Source organism: Schistocerca cancellata, chromosome 2 (assembly GCF_023864275.1).
Source record: "Schistocerca cancellata isolate TAMUIC-IGC-003103 chromosome 2, iqSchCanc2.1, whole genome shotgun sequence".
NCBI classification, from domain to species: domain Eukaryota; kingdom Metazoa; phylum Arthropoda; class Insecta; order Orthoptera; family Acrididae; genus Schistocerca; species Schistocerca cancellata.
In genome coordinates this window covers 1,141,775,465-1,141,792,213 of record NC_064627.1, presented here as the reverse complement: position 1 = coordinate 1,141,792,213, position 16,749 = coordinate 1,141,775,465, and the positions used below count along the sequence as shown (strand labels likewise).

The following is a 16,749-nucleotide window of genomic DNA, read 5'->3' as shown; positions in this document are numbered from 1 at the left end:
CACACATCCATGCCCGAGGCAGGATTCGAACCTCCGACCGTAGCAGCCACGTGGCTCCGGACTGAACTGCTCGCTCACAGCGGCCCGGCTCATAAATAGAGTTTTATAACCGAATGAGTGGGAAATAATATGGTGTATTCGAATCCTGAATAAAACCAACCTGGCTTCAGAAAAAGAATACTTTGGCTGTGATGCCAATCAGTAGACTGGTACCATGTCAGCATGCAGGCCCTACTAGAAGGTAGAATTACACAGTTGCCTTGAGCAGTGATTATATTGAAAAATCATGTTTTGTATCCAAAAGAATGGGCAATAATATGGTGTACTGTCGCTGTGAATAAAATCAACTTGCTTTCAGAAAAAAATGTATTACATTACTTATTGAATGACTCTCAAACATCTATGACAAATACTTGGCATGCCACAGTATAATTCTATGATGATTACATCCCACAGGCCTACAACTATTGTGGAGATGTTGATTGCTACGCTTCAAATAGTTTCAAAGATTTTCTAGGAGATTAGGGTCAGGTGAACTATCCAATCAGTCGTACTGTGATATGGTGGCTGAATGCATGTGGGCACACCTATGAATGGGCTGTCATCATCTTGGATAGTGAGAGTGTCCACAGTACACCAATCATGGAGATTCTGATGAAATGGCAACACTTTCTCACCGATAAATAAAAATCCTGTCTCATGTCAACGGAAAGCTGAATAAGAATGCCAAAGTCATGGCACGAAAACCAACACCAAAAAATCACAGAACTGTCTGCGGTCTGAATTGCACCCTCCACACACTACTGATTAAACGCCTTATTGGGCGACGGCTTGCATCATTTGAAAAGAGGGACAATCGTGCTTCCTCGAGCTGCACTACAAGGCCCCAATCAGCTGCTGTGCAATTTCTGTGTTATTTGATGTCGAGCTTTATGTGCGCAGCGGCATTGTGCAAGGTCAAATATCAATTACATGCCTTTCCCTTCACAATGTAAGTTCAGAATCTGCTTGAGATGGACCTGCATTAAGTAACAGCAGCAATTCCTATCGTGTTTGAAACTAATTGTTATCAACAAAGCAAGACACTTATCTTCAGTCTCGGTTGTTTAGGACACTGTTTCTTCTGCCTGTCTTTGATTTGAATGTGATACACCAACCCTGAATTGACCAAAAAAGACACTGAAGCCTCTAGACAAAAGATTCAGTCTCATGTTGGACAAGAATGAGCCAACAAAACTACTGTGGTTTTCTTGACGGAATCACCTGCGAGGAACATAAATCAAGATAGTGTCTAAGGGATTAGAAACTCCCTCCTCTAGAATATCTAGCTTTTTCAGAAGAAAGTTCAGTGTAAGTGATCTAATATGTCCCATGGTACAGATTTTGTTCCCTGATAAAGCCTGGTCTCTGCAGAAGTGGCAGTGCACCCATTCACACAGCCAGAGCTAACTAACATATTAAGCCTTCTGTGTAACCAGTCATTTATTAGTGGAATATTTCCTGAATGGTTGAAACATGCTGAAGTTAAGCTACTATTTAAGAGGGGAGATAAAGAAATATTTCCGTCCAATTTCACTTTTTCCAGCATGCTCAAAAATTTTAGAAAAGCTAATCTACAATCAGCTTTATAACCATCTTATCACAAATAACATACTGTCAAAAGCCGCAGTTCGGCTTTCTAAAGGGTTCTGATATTGAGAAGGCTATCTACACCTACAGTGAAAATGTACTTAAATCATTAGGCAAAAAATTGCAGGCAGCTGGTACATTCCGTAATCTGTCAAAGATATTTGACTGTGTAAGTCACAATATCCTTTTAAGTAAATTAGAATATTATGGTGTTGTAGGAAATGCTGCAAAGTGGTTCAAATCTTATACCTCTGACAGGAAGCAAAGGGTGTTATTAGGAAAGAGACATGTATTAAGCTATCAGGCATCATCCAACTGGGAACTAATTACATGTGGAGTCCCACAAAGTTCCATCTTATGGCCCTTACTTTTTCTTGTGTATATCAATGACCTTTCATCAGTAACATTACCAGATGTCAAGTTTGTTTTGTTTGCCGCTGATAGAAACATTGCAATAAATAGCAAATCAAGTGTAATCTTACAAATATCGTCTAATAAAATATTTGTGGACATTAATCACTGGTTCCTAGCCAATTCTTTGTCACTGAACTTTGAAAAAACACACTACATGCAATTCAGAACTTGTTAGTGGTGTTCCATGAGTATATGCTTAACATATGATGACAAGTGGACAGTGTTAAATTCTTGGGATTACTGCTTGATAATAAATTCAACTGGGAGGAGCACATCACAGAACTGCTGAAGCATCTTAACAAATCTCTATTTGCAATGCGAATTCTGTCAGACATAGGGGATACAAAAATGAAAAAGCTGGCATACAATGCTTACTTTCAATCCATAATGTCACATGGGATTTTTTTTGGAAGGGGGGGGGGGGGTAATTCATCAAGCCAAGCCACAGTGTTCTGGCCACAATAATGTGCAATATGAGTTATATGTGGTGTGACCCCCCGAACATCCTGCAGAGGTCTGTTTAGGGAACTAATGATACTAACTACTGCTTCCCAATATATTTATTCCTTAATGAAATTTGCCATTAAAATATATCACTTTTTCAAACCAACAGCTCAACAGCTCAGTTAATGGAATCAATACTAGAAATAAGAATAATCTTCAGAAGGATTAAAGTCACTTGCTCTTGTACAAAAAGGTGTGCATTATTAAGGAACACACAGTTTCAATAACTTGCCAGCAGCCATAAAAAGCTTAACAACCTATGAAATTCAGTTTAAGAGAAGCCTAAAGGATTTATTGGTAGCCAACGCCTACTCCATTCATTGATGAACTTCTCAGTAGAACCAACTGACTCAGAGGCATAATTACAGAAACCAGTACCTGTGTGTTAAAAGTATTGACCCAAGCTGGTGAGACACTTGTCCCACTGTGACACAAGGTAGTGAATGGCTGTCTCATAAAATTCCCGGGGCTGTGATGTTAACCAGTTCCGCTCGTACAGCTGAACATCATCGTCCGAGGTGAATCATTTGCCCCTCATAGCCTTCTTAAGGGGATCAAAAATGGCGCAATCACAGGGAGAGAGGTCCAGACTGTATGGAGGGTGGCCGAGAATCTCCCATTTGAATTTCTGCAGGAGTGCCGCGACTGTGTTGGCTGTGCGAGGCTTTGCACTGTAGTGGAGCAGAATGACCTCATGGGTGAGATTGCCTGGTCATTCTGATTTGATCACTTGGTAAAGGGTGATCAAGGTTTACGAGTAATGGTGGGCATTCACTGTTGTCCCATGCTGCAGGAAGTGAATCAGAAGGCGGCCATCTTGCTCAAAGAAGAACGTCGGCATAACCTTTCCTGCACATGTGTGGATGGCCTTGGCTTTTTTTGGCGGTGGTGACCCTGGATTCTTCCGCTGGAGACTTTGTAATTTTGATTCTGGTTCGAAGTGGACACTGTGACTCATCTCCAGCCACCACTAGTGCCAGGAACGCTTTCCCTTCCCTAGCATACTGCAGCAGATGAGCAAGACAGTGGGCCATTCCACATGCTTCCTGGTGTGGTTGAAGACTGTGGGACACCCATTGGGCACACACTTCATGCATGTTCAGTCGTTCCTTCATGATGGTGTGAACACTTCCAACACTCAATCCGACCATGGCAACTATGGCTTTCACTGTCACTTGGCAGTCCTGGGTAATGAGCACATCCACCAGGTGGATGATGTCATTGGTATTGCAGTGTGGTGCTCCAGACCCTGCATCATTGGCTAACGACACCCGTCCTTCCCTGAAGCGCTTGTGCCATGCCTTGACACCTTGCAAGGGACATGCAGTGTTTGCTGTACTCTTGTGACATTCATTGATGAATGTCTGTACCTCCTACTCCTTCCACTGTAAGAAAACGAATAACACCTCTTTGCTCTTTGGTTGATGCTTCCATGTCATTGTTTGCAATGTGTCTGGCACCGTTGGGCAATTGATGCTTGCCGCTGCTAGATTTGTACAGTCACGTGAAGTGTATGGGTGCCCTATAGTTACCGGACTGTGAACTTCCACGCTCTGGTCAGAACCACACCTCGTTACACACGCCACGATATTACCCTCCTGTCACCGGTTTTGCGCATTCCAGACTCTGGCTTGTTTCTTTTCAAATGCCCCTGCCATTCAGCGCAGTAATGTGTTCATTGTAAATAAGTATTGTAGTAATTCTATTATATGTTTATTACCTTATAAATAAATAAAAACTTTTTTTAAATTTTAAATTCATTGCATTAATGCAATTTTAGTAAATGAGTGTTGTAAAATGATCCTTTCATATAGTGTACATTAAAAAAAAATCATTACACTTGGGGCCTGTGGAAGGTACATTAGCTTATGTGTTTTAGTTGTAAATATTTGTCATGTATTACTGTTTTCCTGAAATGTTCTGCATCCTGGAGGACCTCCTCACTACAGATCAATTGTAATGAAAGTAAATCTACTCTAGTCTAATCTACCTCAGTTGAGGTGTGGTTTGTTCCCTGACTGGAACGTTATGAGGATCTTTGGCATGATTTTGGAAGAAAAATCTAGTGCTGTAAACCTTGCTTCCACTTAATGTAACAATTTGACAACCAGAGTAAAATTCTTCTCAAAATACTTCACATGTTGTATCAATCCATTTTGTTACAAATCGCAACTGTACGACAGACTACATTTCACAACTTGCCTCTAATGGAGTTTGGTTTCTTTGAGTGAACAGACATACCATAAAATTGATTACATGATCTGGAGGAATGAAGTCTAACATAACAAAGTGTACAACAATGGAAGTATTGTACTGTAGACGGATCCACATTGAAGTGAATTCACACATCTAGCTCTCAATGTTTTGACACATAAGTCATAATGATGCATTATGATGATATATTTTTACTGATACAGGCTATGTGAAATGTCAAAAGTTCACTGGTAGCACTGCGATTAATGGCTGACGTGTTAAGCCTTCCACTTCACCTGAATTTTTGCAAGAAATATTGTAGCATAGTCCACTAGTATCTGTGTAAGCTTATGAAGATTATCTTATCTAAGAAATCTTACATGCATGACAGGACTCAAATCTCCATGATCGTCATTTTAAGAACTTGTAAGTCTCACTGTAAACCCCATATTTTCTCACTAAGTAAACTGCAGCAAACCTTCTTAGAAAAACCGGAGGCATTTCCCTTTGTTATTACTATATAAAGATATGCATGAGCAAAGCCGTGCAATCAGGAGTAGGCATTTTTTAAACTGTGAATATGTCTACCACAAGCCCTCAGCACAAGAAGAAGCACAAGTTGGATGCTTCTTTAAATAAGGAATGAACAACACTTTTATTGCCCCTCTCAATATTATGTGGAATATATTAAAGAAATGATTAGCAAAAACTCTGAGACTGCTACCAGAAAACCAGCATCACACAAACCAATTATTTCAACAGACTGGATTCGAAGCCAAATTAGTTGTTCTATCGGAGAATTTCAGCAAGTCCCAAGAACTCACCTCTCTCATAAAAGGTAGTTGCCCCAACATCATGCTATGAACTGAGAGTGGGTTGAAACCCAAAGAAAGGAGCTGGAAATTTTTTGACAGCATGTGTAACATATATTGGAAGTTAGGTTACCCTATCCAGGAGAAGAGGTATTTATTAGGGTAAGCACAAATGTTAGGTCTAGCAAGCTCCAAAATTAATCTGACTGCAAACTACCAAGGATAAGAACAAACAGGTAACTGGAATTAAATTAATAACCGTGTATTTCTACCAGTCACCAGAATCAGACACACCAGTCATAAATTAATTCAAAGATAGCCAAAATCTGATGGCACAGAAATACCCTGAGCATTCGCTGATAGTAGATGGTAATAATCTGCCCAGTACTAATTGTGAAAACTATGCATACATTATCATTGTAAGTTTGAATATAATACATTTCCTTGAGATGTAAATACTTCTGTCCACAAGTTACTACAGATTTACAAAGCATTGCTCATTCAAAATCTTGCCATTTTCTCACACAATAGCCCGTGAATCATAAATTTCCATATTCCTTGACTTTTGAAAAGCATATGATATGATGCCCCACAGCAGACTGTTAATGAAGGTACGTGCATATGGAACAAGTACCCAGATATGTAAGTGGCTTAAAGACTTTTTATGTAATAGAATCCAGTATGTTGGCCTTGACAGCGAATGTTCACCAGAGACAGGCATACCATGAGGAGTGCCCCAGAGAAATGTGATAGGATCGCTATTATTTTCTATATGCATAAATGATCTGACGGTCAGGGTGAGCAACAGTCAGAGGCTGTTTGTGATAATGCTGTGGTGTATAGAAAGGTGTCATCAGTGAGTGGCTATAGGAGTATACGAGATGACCTACACAGGACTTTTAGTTGGTGTGATCAATGACAGCTTGCTCTAAAGGTAGAAACATGTAAGTTAATGCAGATGAGTAGGAATATTTGAATACAAAATTAGTAGTGTACTGCTTGACACAGTCACCTCAGTTACATATCTAGGTGTAATGTTGCAGAGCAATATGAAATGGGACAGGCATGTAGGGAAGGCATATGGTCGACTTCACATTTTAGGAGAATTTTAGGAATGAGGAGTTCATCTATAAAGGAGACCGCATGACTCTGACCCATTCTGGAATATGCTCAAGTGTTTGGGATCCCCACCAGGTCAGACTGAATGAAGGCTTGGAGGCAATTCAGAGGTGAGCTGCTGAACTTATTATCATAGGTCGATCAATAAATATTATGGAGACACTTCAAGAAAGCTAATGAGAATACCTGAAGTGAAGATGATGTTCTTTTCACGAAACAGTATTTAGAAGGTTTAGAGAACCACCATTTGTAGCCAGCTGCAGAATGATTCTACTGCCACCAGCTTATATTCCTTGAAAGGAGCACGAAGATAAGAGAAATTAGGCTTTGTAGGGAGGCCTTTACACAGCCGTTTTACCTTACTCTATTTGCGAATGGAACGGGAAAGTAAATGACTTGTAGTGGTGCAAGGTACCCTCCGCCATGCGCCATATGGCTGCTTGCGGAGTATGTATGTACATGTAGATAGATGTAGGTATGGGCATTTTGTGCATCAAGTTCATTAAACACAGAACTTTAACACACACACACACTAACGATTTTTGTGCATTTCATACTCTCACCAAGTTAGCAGTTTTACAGCACAGTATATTTCCTGCCTACTGATGATGGTGGCACACGCATCACAGAAGTCTCAGTACTTTCCAAACCAATCCCAGCGAGCTGCAAATAATTGCCTAAAGGGCAATATTTCAAAATGGTTGTGAAATTTCTGTGCAGTAAAAGTTTCTATCTAGTCATATACCAACAACAAACTGCAATTAGGACAACAGGCTTATCCATTGGGAATAAGGAGATTAGCAATTCTGTCATTTGGCTTTGATCAATGAGAATTGTTTCAAAAAATCTTAGAACTGGCAATTAGTCTTAACAAAAACATATGTACACATAGTGTGCACATTTACTTGTATTGGTGCGTGCATTTATGAAGAAAACATTTGACAAGTGTCTCTGCATCGAGCATAATAGCCTGTTACCTGCAAGAACATTGTTCTGTCTGTGAAGGATTTGGTGCTAAGTAATTAGTGGAGTTTAATTTGGGTGTGTGACTACTTTAATCTCTTACGGAACCCTGTATTTTTATGTGAACTGCATTCTGAAAAATTTCTTGATAGTTTCAAAATCATAATGCTTTAATCAGTAGAATAGGTAATTAAAATGATCCATCACTCATTTTCAGTGTAAGGTGTAGTCACTATATATTATAATGCTTCCTCTGTATGTTTTATGTACGTGACATATACTGGACATCGTACAGCTATAAACAGTTCCGCAAGACTATTGCGACTTGTCCCTTAATGGCAGCAGTTACCATCATAATCATTTTGACTGTACAGTGACTTCACTCGATCCGGAAAACTCCCTGCGCCACAGGACGTGCGTGCGGCTGAAGAGGGCGTTCTCACGGAAGACACTGCTCAAGAGGTTGCCTGTGCTGTCATGGCTGCCGCGCTACTCCGTGGAGGATGCCGTGGGAGATCTGGTGGCTGGAATCACTGTCGGACTAACTGTCATCCCCCAGTCCCTCGCCTATGCCAGCATCGCAGGTCTTCCAGCCCAGGTACTGCTGCTGTCCGAGCAACACTGATCCATCTGAATGTTTTCTGGCTGCTCTCCTTTAGGTATACATTTCTACATCTCCCCCCCCCCATACCAGTCAGCCAGTCTTCCCTCCCTCCCTCACTACCCCCCCCCCACCCACCCCGCACCCACCCCCCACCCACCTACGCCTTCCCACACCTGTGCACGCACGATGTAAATGCTCTGATCAAAATTTGATACCTTAATGCAGTGGTCCTCAACCTCAGCTTTAGCATCTCATTGAGAGGAGAGGGGAGGGGAGGGGATGGTAGGGGAGGGGAGGGAAGGGTAGTGTGAGAGGGGTGAGGTGTGTGTGTGCAGGGGGGGGGGGAGGGCGTTTTCATTCCTCAAGAGCCTGTGAGACAGAAAAGGGCAGCAGGGCACTGTTGGCTTGAAAAGGAGGCTATGGGTAGCAACAGCGATGAGTGTTTGTTATTTGGGCTACAAAGAGACAAAATGTATGTGAATTTAATCTGCTAAATGTTGCACTATTATGTTACAGCTGGATCCAGTATGATTGATTAAAATGATATTTATGTTAGAAATTAGTTTAAAAATCAGATGACAGTAGCTTTAAAAAGATGCATGTAAATAAAATAGTTATTTTAAGGTCAGTTTTATGAGAATAAGTACTTTAATTTCCATAAGACATGATAATGTCAGCAGGTGTTTTATCTTTGAATCATTACATGTCTACAAAGTGGACGAGCTCAGATTCAGGCAAAGCTCCAACCAGGGAATGCCCTGTGTCTCAGTGTATATAGAAAACCCGTGCACCCAGGCCTCAAGCCATGTGTCACAGAGAAGTTTGAAGTGAAAGATTCTGGTCCACAGAGCTCAAATGCTGTGAGACAACAACAGCCTTGCCAAAGAATTATGACACCTGCAAATAGTGTTATGGGTGCTAGGATCAATAAACTGAGTGGGTGTGGCAGTCAAAATAAACAACACCTGAGGAAGATGATGAGAATTATAAACAAAAAGAAATGCCAAGAATTGTTTATCTGCCCAGTCTCTGAAAAGATTGGTAGTCTCCTATGAAAACATGGAAGCTAGGGTTTTTTGCTGTCATCAACAAGACTAGGACGTTTTCTTTGTAATGTAAAAGACAGTCCAGTTCTCCAAAAGCAGGTGTGTATCACATTCCATAAGAATGTCGTATGTTTTATGCAAGTCAGACTAATAAAGCAGTTGAGGAGAGTTGCAAGGAACATCAAAGAAATCTGCATTAAGGCGAGACTCAATGGGCTGGACACACAGATGAACAATTCGAAATCCACTATTTCTAAAAGCTTCCAGTTTCCTCCACGTAGCACTTTGAGCTACAAAAATAGAAAAAGCACTTTTCTGCATGCCTGTCCACATAGCTAAACTTCCAAAGAAGTTGTTTAAGTCTTCCACATAAACCCTCCTTTCATTCCACACCTCTTGAAAAGAATTACACATGGAATCACAGCTTGTTCCGTGCACCACAACTGCTTCACATGTGGGATGTAAACCTGATTTCTCTGGATGAGGGGATGACTTTAAACTATTAGTCATACTGGAAAGTGCTAGCTGCTGTTTTGTATATTGTCTGAATTGTCAGCAGCTTGAAGATATTTTTCACAGTATATGCTTGACATTATCCCATTGTTGGGGTGATATACACTGATATGAAAACAGAAGTAACAAACTTCAAAATGCCAAAATCACTTATTAAAGCATTTATTCAGACTGCCAATTTAAGCAAAAATATGTTGTCATCTTCAGATCTGTAAAGCATAGACAGAGTAAACACAAAAACTGGGTGTAAGATATCTACACAACATTTTGAACATAATATGAATCCATAAAATTCCTCATGCACTATACAAAGCATCTTGTCCATGTGTACACTAATTTGTGTCACATAATAAACAGACAATCCAAGAACATGCATGTCATAGCATATAGGCATGTCAAAGGTAAAACAACCACTGTATAAAATATCATACACAATGTACCAAATATACATACTCATGCGCGCTTAAAATATGCATACAGACTGAGACTGGGTAGTAAACATGGTAGATATTACAATTATATGACAGATTGCTAGACTTCCTAAACAAAAATAAACTTCTTGTAAATGCACAGAATGGTTTCAGAAAAGGCAAATCTACACAAACAGCTCTCTTCAGTTTCTTAAACTTGTTTACAAAGCTATTGAGGACAAGGAACTGATATGTGGGTTGTTTTTGGACCTTCCAAAGAATTTGATCTTAGAAATCATAATCTACTGCTGTTAAAACTGTATAATTATGTCGTCTGTGGTATTTCCAACAAGTGGTTCAAAACATATTTAACTGATAGGAAACAAAGAGTACAAATTTCTCAGGATGGAAATGTGTACCATTCTGAATATAAAAAAGTTAATTATGGGATGCCCTAGGGCTCAGTATTGGGACCATTGTTAATCTTGTTTTTTATTAACGACCTACCTCTACAGTTTTCAACAGCTCATACCATATTATTTGCTGATGATACCAGCTTCATCATAAAAGGGAAGAATGATTATGAGATGCAGAAAAAAATTGACAAAACAGCAGAAGTGGCAGAAAAATGGTTTAAAGATAACTGTCTAGTTGTCAATGACAAGAAAACTGTATGGATGAACTTCAACCATATAAGGAACAAAAATAGGACGAATGTAAAATTCACATTATTGAATAGCCAAATTCAGCAAAAGAATCACATAAAATTTTTAGGATTATGGGTGGATGAACATCTAAGATGGGAAAAACATGTAGAAATGCTTAACAAAAAATTAAGCAAGTACTGTTACATATTAAAGAGTGCTTAAAGATTGCTGCAGTACCGAAACAGTGTTAAGTTATTATTACAGATACATGTGTAGTCTACTGAAGTGTGGAATAGTGTTCTGGGGAAATACCTCTTTTGCAAAGCAGTCTTTTAAGCTCCAAAAGAAAGCTTTAAGATTAATAAGTGATGCTGCTTACAGAGCACCATGTAGAGGTATCTTTAAGGAATTAAAAATCATGACTTTACTATCTATATTTATATCTGAAAGCATATGCTTCATTAAAAACCATCAAGTTTCAGCTTTGTATTATCAAACAAGGAACAGCGATGACTATCAAAGGGATGTGCACAAAAATCAATGTATCAGGACAGTGCTGTTTACAAACCAAAAGTTCTGTGCAGTTATATTTCCAGATAGCATCAAAAAAATTCCAAACAGTAATACATTTAAACTTCTACAGCATTAATGAATACCTGGAATTTTGCTCGAATCTGTAGGTCTACTTCATAACTCTCTAAACAAAAATTCATAATTATCAACCACACCTAGATAAAACCAAACTTCTTTTATCCATGTATGTATGTAATTATGCACCTAGCTTCTGTGCTGTGTTACTATGCCTACTTAACTAAAGTACTGGTATTTAATAGTTTTAGTAAAATCAACCAAGGGGTTTCGCAACCTTTTCTTCTATATGTATGTACGTAAGCAGAATAATGTTTGTGTTATAAAAATGTGTTGATACCTATGATAGGATTTTGGACATGATGTAAATATGTAATATTTTATACTGTTCTTTACTTTGACAAGTCTAATATCATGAATGTGATAATACGGCCACTAAACAAATAAATTAATAAATTATCCACCAGATGGCACCACAGGAGTAACAAACTGAAGCACAGAGTTTCATATAAAGCCTAGGCACAGATATAAATCCATATACATGTTTACGATGAAATTATAAAGACAATTATCCAAATCAAAGAATACATTTTCTTCTAATTTTTGATATTTGAAAAGAAACTTCTTAAAATTTTTGGTTGTACAATATTTAAGCTTATAATTCTTTATTATGTCCATTATAATTATCCGGGCTGTTATGCCGTGGTCGGTTGATGAATTCTGTGGTGATTCCCAACGTTTCGTCTCCGACTGCGGAAGACATCTTCGAGGGGGTACGTAGCTTAATGGAAGGTCCAACACACACACTGGCTCGCTACTGACTGCCGCTAAATTCCGTGTCCGCGCGCTCCCGCGCCGCGGCGTGACGTCACGTGTTTTGAAAACGTCAGTGCAATTGGCCGCTGTCCGTCGCCGTCGATCGCCGTTGCCGTCACCCAGTAGTGGGCGGGTGGTACACATCTTCTTTAACACCGACATCCATATGCCGTTTAATTTCACACCCTCCTCCTTACGGTTGAAATTATTAGGTTGTTTAGCGATTTCGATTGCCTCCCTGTAGAGCCTTTCGTAATATCCGCTTGTGGCCGCTAGTACTTGCGTCTCCTCGAAACGAATATTGTGGTTCCCCGGCTGGAAAGCATGCTCCTCAACAGCTGATCGTTCCGTTTCTCCTCTTCTGCAATTTCCCTTATGCTCTTCCAAACGTTTAGAAACAGTTCTTTTAGTGGTACCCACATAAACATCACCACAGCTGCATGGGATCCTATACACTCCAGCTTTTTCCAGTGGTTTGCGAGCGTCCTTGGCAGGCTTAAGGTATTCCTGTATCTTCCTGGTGGGCTTGTAAATTACGGTAATATTCCGCTTCGTCAAGATCCTCCCTATTCTTTCCGTTACATTTTTAACAAATGGCAGGAAAACCTTAGATTTTGCAGTAGCCTGTACGTCAGTATGATTTCTGCGTGGGTGCCTCAACGCACGTTTTATTTCGGCGGACGAATATCCGTTCTTCATTAGTGCATTGTGGAGATGTTCCATCTCAGCGTCGAGCAAATTTTTGACTACGCTGCTAAAACCACATGTGGGCCGTTCGGACTCTTATATAAAGAATTAGACACATTTCATCAGCAGATTGAATGGCATAGTGGTCCAGCCGGAGGACATATTGGTCAGCTTCGATGTGGTATCGCTGTTTACCATGGTTCCACTTAAGGATGTATTGGAACAGCTGGATCGAATTTTCCCTGCCGATATTTCAGAACTGTTTATGTGTTGTTTGACGACCACATACTTCAAGTGGAATGAACAGTTTTATTAGCAAACGGATGGCTTGGCTATGGGAAGCCCCTTAAGTCCCGTAATTGCAAACTTCTTTATGGAGAAATTCGAAGAACAGGCCTTAGGTACTGCCAGCAAAAAACCAAATGTATGGTTCCGATACGTGGATGACACGTTTGTGCTGTGGAGACATGATAGGGAGGAACTAAGCCGGTTCCACGACCATCTGAACAGTATAAACTCGAGAATTCAGTTTACAATGGAGGAGGAGGTAGACGGCAACTTACATTTCCTCGATGTGCTTGTTTTTAGAAACGAAAATGGTAGTTTGGGCCACTCAGTATACCGCAAACCCACGCACACGGACCGTTATTTGCACCGGGATTCGAACCACCACCCACAACAGAAGCGGGGTGTTATCAAGACGTTAGCGGACAGAGCTAGAAATATTTGTGAACCTGAGTTGCTCGACGCTGAGATGGAACGCAGAAATCATACTGACGTACAGGCTACTGCAAAATCTAAGGTTTTCCTGCCGTTTGTTAAAAATGTAACGGAAAGAATAGGGAGGATCTTGACGAAGCGGAATATTACCGGAATTTACAAGCCCACCAGGAAGATACAGGAATACCTTAAGCCTGCCAAGGACGCTCGCAAACCACTGGAAAAAGCTGGAGTGTATAGGATCCCATGCAGGTGCGGTGATGTTTATGTGGGTACCACTAAAAGAACTGTTTCTAAACGTTTGGAAGAGCATAAGGGAAATTGCAGAAGAGGAGAAACGGAACGATCAGCTGTTGCGGAGCATGCTTTCCAGCCAGGGAACCACAATATTCGTTTCGAGGAGACGCAGGTACTAGCGGCCACAAGCGGATATTACGAAAGGCTCTACAGGGAGGCAATCGAAATCGCTAAACACCCTAATAATTTCAACCGTAAGGAGGGCCCCCCATGAACCATGGACCTTGCCGCTGGTGGGGAGGCTTGCGTGCCTCAGCGTAGGTGCAACCACAACGGAGGGGTATTGTTGAGAGGCCAGACAAACATGTGGTTCCTGAAGAGGGGCAGCAGCCTTTTCAGTAGTTACAGGGGCAACAGTCTGGATGATTGACTGATCTGGCCTTGTAACATTAACCAAAACGGCCTTGCTGTGCTGGTACTGCGAACGGCTGAAAGCAAGGGGAAACTACAGCCGTAATTTTTCCCGAGGACATGCAGCTCTACTGTATGATTAAATGATGATGGCGTCCTCTTGGGTAAAATATTCCGGAGGTAAAATAGTTCCCCATTCGGATCTCCGGGCGGGGACTACTCAGGAGGACGTCGTCATCAGGAGAAAGAAAACTGGCGTTGTACGGATCGGAGCGTGGAATGTCAGATCCCTTAATCGGGCAGGTAGGTTAGAAAATTTAAAAAGGGAAATGGATAGGTTAAAGTTAAATATAGTGGGAATTAGTGAAGTTCGGTGGCAGGAGGAACAAGACTTTTGGTCAGGTGATTACAGGGTTATAAATACAAAATCAAATAGGGGTAATGCAGGAGTAGGTTTAATAATGAATAAAAAAATAGGAGTGCGGGTTAGCTACTACAAACAGCATAGTGAACGCATTATTGTGGCCAAGATAGACACAAAGCCCATGCCTACTACAGTAGTACAAGTTTATATGCCAACTACCTCTGAAGATGATGAAGAAATAGATGAAATGTATGACGAGATAAAAGAAATTATTCAGGTAGTGAAAGGAGACGAAAATTTAATAGTCATGGGTGACTGGAATTCGTCAGTAGGAAAAGGGAGAGAAGGAAACATAGTAGGTGAATATGGATTGGGGGGAAGGAATGAAAGAGGAAGCCGCCTTGTAGAATTTTGCACAGAGCATAACTTAATCATAGCCAACACTTGGTTCAAGAATCATAAAAGAAGGTTGTATACGTGGAAGAATCCTGGAGATACTAGTAGGTATCAGATAGATTATATAATGGTAAGACAGAGATTTAGGAACCAGGTTTTAAATTGTAAGACATTTCCTGGGGCAGATGTGGATTCTGACCACAATCTATTGGTTATGAACTGCAGATTGAAACTGAAGAAACTGCAAAAAGGTGGGAATTTAAGGAGATGGGACCTGGATAAACTGAAAGAACCAGAGGTTGTAGAGAGTTTCAGGGAGAGCATAAGGGAACAATTGACAGGAATGGGGGAAAGAAATACAGTAGAAGAAGAATGGGCAGCTCTGAGAGATGAAGTAGTGAAGGCAGCAGAGGATCAAGTAGGTAAAAAGACGAGGGCTAATAGAAATCCTTGGGTAACAGAAGAAATATTGAATTTAATTGATGAAAGGAGAAAATACAAAAATGCAGTAAATGAAGCAGGCAAAAAGGAATACAGACGTCTCAAAAATGATATCGACAGGAAGTGCAAAATGGCTAAGCAGGGATGGCTAGAGGACAAATGTAAGGATGTAGAGGCTTGTCTCACTAGTGGTAAGATAGATACTGCCTACAGGAAAATTAAAGAGACCTTTGGAGAGAAGAGAACCACTTGTATGAATATCAAGAGCTCAGATGGCAACCCAGTTCTAAGCAAAGTAGGGAAGGCAGAAAGGTGGAAGGAGTATATAGAGGGTTTATACAAGGGCGAGGTACTTGAGGACAATATTATGGAAATGGAAGAGGATGTAGATGAAGACGAAATGGGAGATAAGATACTGCGTGAAGAGTTTGACAGAGCGCTGAAAGACCTGAGTCGAAACAAGGCCCCGGGAGTAGACAACATTCCCTTTGAACTACTGATGGCCTCGGGAGAGCCAGTCCTGACAAAACTCTACCATCTGGTGAGCACGATGTATGAGACAGGCGAAATACCCTCAAACTTCAAGAAGAATATAATAATTCCAATCCCAAAGAAAGCAGGTGTTGACAGATGTGAAAATTACCGAACTATCAGTTTAATAAGTCACAGCTGCAAAATACTAACGCGAATTCTTTACAGACGAATGGAAAAACTGGTAGAAGCCGACCTCGGGGAAGATCAGTTTGGATTCCGTAGAAATGTTGGAACACGTGAGGCAATACTGACCTTACGACTTATCTTGGAAGAAAGATTAAGAAAAGGCAAACCTACGTTTCTAGCATTTGTAGACTTAGAGAAAGCTTTTGACAATGTTAACTGGAATACTCTCTTTCAAATTCTGAAGGTGGCAGGGGTAAAATACAGGGAGCGAAAGGCTATTTACAGTTTGTACAGAAACCAGATGGCAGTTATAAGAGTCGAGGGGCATGAAAGGGAAGCAGTGGTTGGGAAAGGAGTAAGACAGGGTTGTAGCCTCTCCCCGATGTTATTCAATCTGTATATTGAGCAAGCAGTAAAGGAAACAAAAGAAAAATTCGGAGTAGGTATTAAAATTCATGGAGAAGAAGTAAAAACTTTGAGGTTCGCCGATGACATTGTAATTCTGTCAGAGACAGCAAAGGACTTGGAAGAGCAGTTGAACGGAATGGACAGTGTCTTGAAAGGAGGATATAAGA

The 16,749-nt window shown here is 40.6% G+C and overlaps 1 protein-coding gene across 1 annotated transcript in view; it reads left to right on the top strand.

Moving 5' to 3' along the window:
* The window catches only part of LOC126161281 (sodium-independent sulfate anion transporter-like), a 108,420-nt gene that overhangs the window by 38,473 nt on the left and 53,198 nt on the right, over nucleotides 1-16,749 (top strand). Inside the window, exon 4 of the mRNA XM_049917021.1 lies at nucleotides 8,009-8,232. Within this exon, the coding sequence (XP_049772978.1) occupies nucleotides 8,009-8,232 (224 nt within the window). The remainder of the gene's footprint in view (nucleotides 1-8,008; nucleotides 8,233-16,749) is intronic.